At 39.4% G+C, this 10,116-nt stretch overlaps 1 protein-coding gene across 1 annotated transcript in view; it reads left to right on the top strand.

The window, feature by feature from the left end:
• The first annotated feature begins 3,576 nt into the window (after positions 1-3,576).
• si:ch211-113g11.6 (uncharacterized protein LOC559008 homolog) overlaps positions 3,577-10,116 on the top strand; it is a 37,161-nt gene continuing 30,621 nt past the window's right edge. Inside the window, exon 1 of the mRNA XM_031756668.2 lies at positions 3,577-3,812. Within this exon, the coding sequence (XP_031612528.1) occupies positions 3,734-3,812 (79 nt within the window). The 5' untranslated portion in view covers positions 3,577-3,733. The remainder of the gene's footprint in view (positions 3,813-10,116) is intronic.

Genomic DNA, 10,116 nt, shown 5'->3' with positions numbered 1-10,116 from the left:
CGCAGGGCTCCGTCGAGATCCTCTGCACCCATCTCATGAATCTTAGATTGCAAGGTGGGGTCCAACCCTGCAACAAAACGGCGAAATTTTTCCCCTTCCAAGGCATTGTAGTCATAGTTAGGGAAAGCTTCAAGCACAAGACGGTTAATATCTGCGCTGTATACATCCAAACTTTCACCTGGTTTCCGGGGGCGAGCATTCACATGTGTCTGGAAGAACGGCAGAGAATATTTTGGACCGAAAACCTCTTTCAGCTTATCCTTCACTAGATCATAGTCTTTCTGGGTTGATGAAGGCAAACTGTCCCAGTACAAAAATGCAGCATCTGCTAAACGAGTAGGCAGAACAGAGGACATCACAGTTGCCAAATCTACCTCAGGTGGAGTCATAGCTTGCACCGCCACTTCAAAGCGACGAGACCAACTTGTAAAAGATTCAGTCCCATCTCCTTTAAAAACAGGTGGAAGATCTATTGTCAGGGCACCGGAGACGGTATGGTGGGCGGGAGCAGCAACAGTCTGTAATGCATCCACTGACCTCGAATGCAGCACAGGAGAAGAGCGTAGCTCGTGCACAGATTCACTCTCGTCAGCCGACATGTTCCCAACAAATATCCAGCTCAAAAAAAATCACAAAAATCACAAAAACAGAGAGAAAAGCTGCAACAATCCTTACTATCTCCAAAAATTATTACTGTTATTATTTTCAGTTCATCAGCTGTTCACAGAGAGGGAAAAAAATCCCAGCGGAAATAAAACGATTGTATCCGCAGCTTGGGAGTAAAACTCACCAAATACACAAAGCCATCAAGAAAATAAATCCCACCGCTGCCACCAGATGTAACGTGAGGGTTCACTAGATGGTTTGGAATCTCTCTGAATAATTAGGAACAGCAAGAGAGAGACGGATAACTTTTTAGCAGCCTCTTTACTCTTAGCACACCGCAACAACAACAAAACACTTCCTGTGTACCGCCCTCATGAATACTTCACTGGCCTCTCAGAAGCCAGGAAATCTTATACTCAGATCAAAACAGGGAAAACAACTAGGTAGATATAACACATACTTATTACTGGTTTGAACATGCATGTCTAAACATTCAAACGCGTAAACATGTAAATATCAAAACACGTAACCACCAACTAGCTACATAACTAGCTTTATAACCTTTGTATATCAAATTAGATTTAAATTTACTTCTACACTTTACACTCATAATACAAGTCAGAGCTTAATAAAAAAAAAAAAAAAAAGAAAACAAAAAAAAGAAAGTTGTGTTTTCAAAATTGGAGTTCAACTTATTTTTGTTTCCAATAGTGTTAACATACTACACAGGCCTATGGCTAGATTTTTTTTTTTACATTTTCATTGTAAATGAGCTAAAGCAGTTTAAAAGTAGTCTAACATAAATGTAAATGCTGTAATTTGATTATTTTAATAAACCATGTAACTTGGATTGATTAGATGCTGGTGTGACCACAGTGCACACGTCTGATGTCGCTCACAGTGGTCCAAGCGATCGCTCAGGGAGTTTGTGTGTTCGCTCAGACACATGAAAAATTAGAGGGAACATTGGTTTGAAGTAATGAAATCGAGACTAAAAACCCTGCTTTTGGCGCCATCTGGAGGTTGAACATTATACACCCAAATAAAAGAGTACATGCATTACTTCATTGTTAAGCGAGGAGATTTGTTTAACAAACACATAAGGGTTTATTTACAGCTGAAGTTGTGTTAAATTGCTATTTACCCAATAAGGAGTGAAAGCATAAAGAGTGGAAAACCAGTTAGCTAACTGTAATCTAGATAGAGTGCATTACTGATACCAAAGTGCACTGCATACCTCAAACAAAGACAATTTTTTTCCTCCATGTCATACATGAATTGAGCCTCTGGATTTGCAAATATGTGTAGATTTGAATTGGTTTGTGCCTTTTTCATGCAAAACAAGATGATGTTGCCTAATTTTTTATTATTTAGTTGTGAATATATGATACTAAATGTTAAAGACTTCTTCCATGAATCCAGATCAAGACTGAGATCTGGATCAATTCCATAAAGTAATCACTTTGAGCTTGGGCCAAGCCCTACCTCTGGTAAATATTTCGTGCAAATTTAACCTTAACATTCTGAATAATCTTACAAACATTGCTGGTGGATCCATTAAGGATAATAATAAGAAAACATGCAGACTCAACACAGTACCATAAATATACAATGCAAAATATGTTGCCATTTGATGATAAACTGGTGTGGCCTGAGTGTCCTAAGTTGTGTATTTGTGTACAGTCTATCTGAAATCTCCATATGCTTTTAATACCAAAAACATAAAAATAATAAATAAATAAAGAATCCACATATGGATCAGAATATATCCCCCCTGTGTCCCTGTGTGAATTCAATAAAAAAAGCCAATTCTGAATGAGTGTGTAGTTGCTCTTCCATTAGCAAGTGAGGGGTGACTCTCTGACTAAGCTCAAAGGTCTTGATTATAAGGGGTTACACAAGGAGACAGTAAAGGCCTTTGAAAGAAGTTAAAAATAGTAAATTGCCCCCCTAGTGGGCGGGATTTCAGAGGCTTGTTTCTTCCAAGGATCCACCTGGGTGCCTCATAGAGTGCTTTCTCGGTGAGGGAAACACAGGAATGGCTCTAATTTGTTTCTCAATGTGTTATCCTGCTGATTTCCCTCCAAGGAGCTCACTGCTCATAGAAATTTCTCATAGAAGCCCAGATGAAGGTTTAGATAGTGCCTACAGAGAGCGATTTTATGAAAATGGAAGCATCTGTTTAGTTGCCTTCACTAAGAGGCATTCACCATTAAGAGTGGTTCGGTTTTTCAAATTTGAGTCAATTAACTTCCGAAATGCAAGCGCAGCAGAGTAAACCTGCTGATTCATTCTTATTTAGGCACTCAGGCAATTTATGGAGGCATATTGATTAGCTATTACAGTGAGGGAGTTGCTGAAATATCATCATTGGTTGATGGTAAAACTTGATACTCTTTCTGTTAAACTTCCAATCCCAGACATTTGGGGTCTCCCTGATGGTTGCTATGGGTTTCTGGGTATCTTGGGTAAAATATATCAATAGGCTTTTAAAGAAAACTCATTAAGTGAAAATGCTGACTCTTGCAGAATTATCAACCTCAAGGAAACCCTCTGCAGACATGTAATGATCATGTTACAATGCCTATAGGTGCATAATAGACTGGGATTAAAATTAGGTTGCTTATGATTAAGGACGTGTAAATACTTTAGTTTGCCATATATTTAATTGGCATTAGAAAATTTCCAAGGCTGTACGATGAGACAAATGTGCATTATACCTTTAAGAGATACCGTGTACGATTCAAAATATCTATGAAAATCATTTTTTATCAGCAACAGGTATGATGTGTAATGCGTACACGCGCCAGCTGTGAAGCAAAAGCGACGTGTTTGCGCTCGTTTGTGCACTCCGAGTTTTCATTCCAGCGCCCCTGCTGAAAGGCTGCGCTGCCCCCTGTGCCTTTTGTTTCTGAGGTGGAGCCTGATACCCCGACTTTACCAAACTGAATTGCCGGCGAAACAGACGGACAAGACAGGACCGGAACCAGCAGTCGTTCTCGCGGCTCTGGGACGTGGCATATCTGGGGGGTCAGGCGGCTGCAAGGAAGAAGAAGGGTTTGAGGGAGCGCTTCGTACGGTTTAGTTAATTTTATAATCGACTTCACGCTACAGAGTGACGGGAAAGATGAATTATTTCGTACTGCTGTCGCTTTTCGCCACGGTTATCGTCGGAAAGTCACCTCGGCTGAAATTTGTTCTGCGCGGTAAGTAACTGCTGTAACCTTCATATATCGTGATGTTCTAATACATTCAGCAAATTATTTTTAGGAGTCAAGAATGTTTTGTGTTCTTGTTTTGTGTACGGAATGAATGAGTGAATAGTTGCACTGATGGAGGGATGGACGGATGAGTGGATGGGGGGATGAGCAGATGTGAGTTATGTCATGGGGTAATGCACCCGTTTTTCAGTACTTCCTATTATATTTTGTTTTCCTTTAATTGGAAAAAACATGCACACATAAAGCCAATAAAAACAGGGCTACCTCTGGATTAATCTCTGAAAACAACACCCCCCTCCCCCCCGATGACCAGGTAGTAAATTACGCGCTCCGCCGTTCAGGCCCTGCACACATGTCCCCGGGCTTTAATAAGACGAGCACCAAGAAGAAAGCGTTTTTTTTTTTTTTTTTTCTGTATAAATCTCAGTTTTAACAACTGTTAACCTAATGTAGGCCTACTGAAATCAGTTTCTTTGTGTTACCATTTTTTCAGGTTTCTCCGTGAACACGGTCGTCTGTCCAATCTGTATAATTTGCATCTAATTTGTGCAACTCGTGCCTTTCTATCCGTCCTTTTGCCAACTTGTGTGTTCCGTTTATCTCAGAGCATTACAAGTTAACGGTGTGTTCGTGTCTAGTTTGCATAGACTCTAATTGTAGTGGCTGCCCCTCCATATCTTCACATCTTCCGGACGCACAGAGCGGAATAAAACCACAAGTGCTTTAAAGCAACATTTCCTCTGCCAAGAGGGGGAACATGGCGGCTTTCCCCCCCTAACGCACCTCAAGGCTGTACCCTTTAAACACCCGTCTGCCACCGCCGAAAAACATCATTACTGTGAAATATGACTCTTTGGAGGTTGGCACAGTCACTCTGCCTCCCGCGTCCTTGCGGAGCTGCAATGCGGGACACGGCAGCTGCTTCACACTGCAGAGGAAGGGTCCTATTCAGTGAAAAAGAGAACTGCTTTAGTGTAACAGACAAAATAAATAAATATATCCTATATGTGTACACATGTACAGAAAAGCCAAGATGGGGAAAAGGAGCGTGGAGCAATGAATGGAAAATTCCAACCCGCCTCCTTGTTATCTATTCCACTCACGCCTTTTTACACCTCACACAGTCCTCTAATATATTGAGCAATCAATAGAGATGGGTGCTGTGTGTCAAGGTATTGGTATCTCTAACCCTCCCCGCGGATGTACAAAACGCACAAGATGACCGCCCTGGACGTGCGTGTCATATCAATCAAATTCATTGTTACGCAATTTCAGGGTTAGCAATGAACGCCTATCCTTAGGACACACAAACCCAGAGACACACACAATTACACATGGAACACTGTCAGAGGAAATCCATCAAAGGCGCAGTCTGAAGCTTCAGCGCCTCGGACAGCTCCGAGGTGCTCTAATGGTAAAAATGTCCTCATTTCGTAGGCGTTTGCCAAATGAGGACATTTGACAGGGTTTCATACCTTCACAGAGTTGTTTGAAGGTTATAATTATTTTTTTTTTAGGTTAAAATAGTATTTCCTTTAGTGGTTAAGATAGGACCTGGTGCTTTTGATTAAGATATTATAGAAGCAAGGGTTGGAATTACTTTGCATTCATTTGGTATAGACTACACCTTTGTCCAAGTCCATTACAATAAGTGCATTCAAGCTAAGCACAACAAGCTTTCATCAAAACTGTAAATATCTTTCCCCCAAACAACAAAGAGGATGCCGGTACAATACATTTGAATTTTATGGTGGTCATAATTTTAAGTTGTGGTATTTAGAGTCTTGACCCTAATTAATTTAATTTGGCTACACATTTGCAATATCCATATCTCAGTATAAATCAAAGCAATGCTACTTCCCAATAAAATACAGCATCCAGAAGGATCTTTAGGCTGAAGAAACACCTCTTTAGAACAGTCACTAAAATGAGTCAATCGATATGTTCTCCATTGTTCTCTTTCTCTTTTTTGTGTGGATGGGACACTACCAAGGATGATACAGAGAATTAAACAACTAATAAATCATCATATCCAGTGCAATTATAGTATAACTTACATGGTTTTTCGCAGAGTGCTGTAAGATGTTAATATGCCTACTGTGTGAAAAATAATTGGATTGCTTTTTTACTTAAGAGTGGTCTTTCGGACTAGCTGATGATTCTAAATTGAGGAATCACTCTATGTTTTGCTCTGTTTTTAATAACAACTACTAACAAGTTAAAATGATCAAATTAAAGGCCAGTTAAACCAAAGCAGCTGGCTGAAATATGCCAAAAAACAAAGCAGAGGGAAATTGCAGAGTAGCATGATAATACTTTGTGAGCTGTACATAAAAACTACAGTTTATTAGTAGACCTTGCTAGTACTGGGTTGGACCCTTTTTTCTCTAAGCATATATTCAACAAGGTGTTGAAAACATTCCTCACAGATTTAGGTCCATGTTGACGTGATAACATCTTACACATGCTGCAAAATTGTCCACTTCACATCCATTATGGTAAATGGACTGATTCTTATATAGCGCTTTTCTACTCTCCCAGATTACTTAAAGCGCTCTAGACAACATGTCACATTCACACCCATTCTCACAAGCACTTTCTCTAAACTGAGTGCTTTCTAACTACATTCACACTCTGATGGATGCATCGGACAGCAACTTGGGGTTAGTAGCTTACCCAAGGATACTTGACATGCAGACTAGAGTAGCCATTGATCGAACCAACAACCTTCCGATCAGTAGGTGACCTGCTCTACCTCCTGAGCAGGTCACCTACTGCCACCTCATGCTAACTGGCCACCACAATTCCTGTGTCATCCTGCTGGAAGCAGCAATCAAAAGATGGGCACACTGAGGTCATAAAGGGATGGACATGCTAAGGTACAATAGGAAGGCTGTTGCCTTTAAATGATTCTAAATTGATTGTAAGGGGTCCAAGGTGCACCAAGAAAATATGCTCAACAAAGTGACACCACCATCAACAACCTCAAATGTTAATATTAGACAGGATGATGGTGGTTGTGGTGGTGCTTTTATGCTTTCATATTGTTTATGCCAAATTCTGACCCTGTCATGGTCCTGCATCATTGGCCTGTTATTTTGAGCCTATTTACTTTATCATTTCTGTTTATTGATAAATATTTTCTGTTTCATTCTTAGTTTGCTTATTTTTGAAGTTTCCATCTTGTGTATTTCTTTGTTCTTTTGAGCCTCAAACTCTTATTTCCAAATTGTATTAGAGTTTATTTTTTGTCCTCAGTGTTTCTTGTAACATCTTGTGATCTCCCCTATGTTAAGTTCATTCATGTGTCTGTTTCCCTGTTTGGTTATGGTTCTCACTTTCTGTTTTATTTTGGTTGTTCCTTGTTTCTAGTGTCTTGTGTTGGGTTAATTCCCCTCATGTCTCATTGTCTTTCATTATTAACACCTGCGTCTCATAGCCCAGCTGTGTTCACTTTCCTTTACTGCTCTCTTGTATGGTGAATTTTTCCCCTCAGTTTTTGTCTCAGCATCTATTAACCTGCACTTGTGTGCTCCCTGTAAACTCTGGATTCTATTTTGCCTATTCCCTTGTGGAGTTTGTATTTTTGGACTTTTTCAACTACCTTATCAAATGTCACTATTTGGGTCCCAATTCCACACTTCATGATAGCTGTTACCAGTTTAACTTCCTGTTGCCTTCCTGCATTCTGACCATCCTCCTCTGACATTAACAAGGAATTTTTGTCCAGAGAACTGCAGCTCACTGGATATTTTCTTTTTTTGGACCTTTCTCTATAAACCCTAGAGATGGTTGTGTGGGAAAGTCCCAGTAGATCAGAATTTTCTTAGATACTTAGACTAGCGCATCTGGGACAAACGAAAATGCCATGTTCTTCCCAATTATGATGCTCAGCTTCAGCAGGCATCTTGGCCATGTGCATTGAGTCACTGCCATGTGATTGGCTGATTGGATTATGAGCAGTGAACAGGTGTACCCACTCATTAGTGTGTAATGCACTAGTGAGTGTACAGCACATTACACATAGAGATTTAAGCCAGATATTTATGTAGAATAGTCATAACAGCAGCTTTAATATCAGTAAAACAGAAACCAACAATATTCACCCACTGTTTTGTTTGCACTTTTTTTGTTTAATTGAGGAAAAACTGTTCTGTTCTCCTCACTTCCTTAAGGGACTGCAACATAATAAGGATTTGGAATAAGGTTAACAATAGAGTTTTTTAAAAAGGCAAGCATGAGACATGCTTTCCTTTATATTGTGTGTACATACCTAATGAGTGACAGTCACATTTGGCAATTACATAAAATGCATATATTGGCAAAGTAGGACAAACAGAGAAATCAGGAGAGAGAGGAAGACAGCCAGCAGCAAAAGAGAGTGAACACAGGAAGATAATTTTAAAGAAACACCCTGAGAGAGAGAAACACCACGTCCTGTCAAATATAATTTGACATGTGCAACATCCTAAATATCAGACAATTTTCCTGAAGTTCAGTGATCTTTTGTGTTGACCTTTTCTCTTGGAGACTTAAACACATCAATACAAAATACTCTTCAACTATGAGTCTTATGGATATTCTCTTCTCATGTTAATAATGTGAGACCTTGAGATCCACCTTTTAAAAAAACTGAATTAAAAGCTTCTATGCAAGTAAAAACAAACAAACAAACAAAAAGCAGCAGGCATATGATTTGCTAGTGCCAAACAGAAAAGCTTCAAAAGATCCCTTACCTTGACTCTGCTGTTATCTTTCTTGCTAATTTTAAGATGCTGTTAAAAAAACAACTGTGTTCTACTCTTCTTTAATGTGCACATTTTTAGTGCAAATAGAACTTAGTTCATTTAAAAGTGACTCACTAATATGAAAAAACCTTCAAGTATTACACGCTCCTCCAAGAAGTTAAGTCGTCAGCCACTGAGTTTAATGAAGCTTTTTTTAAGCAACCAGCTAAAAAACAAGATTGTTTTTCTTAGTTCCTGGAAAGCTGACCTTTTGAAAATTCATGACTTCCAACCAGTAGTAATGAGTAAGTGTCTGAGAAAAGAAAAAGGAAAGATACACACTGACACAGCACAGCAGAGAACATTTAGGAGCTCAGATTACACTCAGATGTGTCTGGCCCTTTGAAAAATTGTGTGGAGACATGGAAAAAGATGCTGTTAATATGAATGCACAATATGCTCCTACACTCTGCTTTTGCTCTCGAGGCAGGTCACAGACACTCATACTCAAAAATGTTTTCTAATAAGGGATAGGTGGGGGAGGAGACTACCTGTAGTATAATTATGTTAACCCCTTAATGTCTACTGTATCATGTTTAATACATTAGTTTTGGTGGGTTTTTGAGACGTCTACATCATTAGTGTAAATAAAAAAAATTGTACAACATTTTTATTCATTAAACAGAAAAAAAACCTAAGTGTAGTGAATATGGTGCAAATTCATGTTCACAATTATTATATACTTTGTATATTTGCCTACCAAGGAACTTTTTTGTGCGACAATATCCCCATCAAATGTTATAACACATCCCACGAATAAGGTGCAAGTACCCTGTACTTACATGCATTTTCCAGGCAACAAGTCAGGTTTTTGCAGGAAACAGTGAAACAATTACACTGTAAAACCTACAATAAAGGCGCAAATACCCTGTACTTGCATGCAATTTGCGAGCAACAAGGTACAAATACCCTGTTCTTGTATGCAATTTGCGAGCAACAAGGTGCAAGTAACCTGTACTTATGTGCAATTTGCGGGCCACAAATCAGGTTTTTGCAAGAAACAATGAAACAAGTACGTTGTAAGTACCCCGTTCTTTCTGGGGTGTGGGACGTGTTAGAGAGCGACTAAGGTGCATGCAATTTGTGGGCAACAAGGCACTAGCACAATGTACTTATGTGTAATTTGCGGGCAACAACTCAGGTTTTTGCAGGAAACAATTACGCTGTAAGTAACATGCATTTTCTGGTGTTCAAGCCGTATCACGGAGTCACTTAATCTTGTCTAATTTCCAGGTATTTTACACGGAAAGAATGTGAGGTTGAGCATGTTTATAAACCTTACTTTATGTGCATTTTTTGTGATTTTGCCTGCAGCTTGGTACGCAGTGATGAAGCCCAAATTGGGCAGGCCACTGTTACCGTTGCTCTGAGTTTAATTCTGCAAGTACGCATAGTTAGATTTCACACCTACATCTCTGAGGGTCATGCATCTTATGACTTTGTCTAGATTATGAGAAAAAGAAAGAAAAAAGGTGAAGGTCAGATTGAGTGCAGAGATGTAG

The sequence above is a fragment of the Oreochromis aureus genome, linkage group 11 (genome assembly GCF_013358895.1).
Source record: "Oreochromis aureus strain Israel breed Guangdong linkage group 11, ZZ_aureus, whole genome shotgun sequence".
In the NCBI taxonomy this organism is placed as follows: Eukaryota; Metazoa; Chordata; class Actinopteri; order Cichliformes; family Cichlidae; genus Oreochromis; species Oreochromis aureus.
This window is presented reverse-complemented; position numbering and strand designations above follow the sequence as displayed.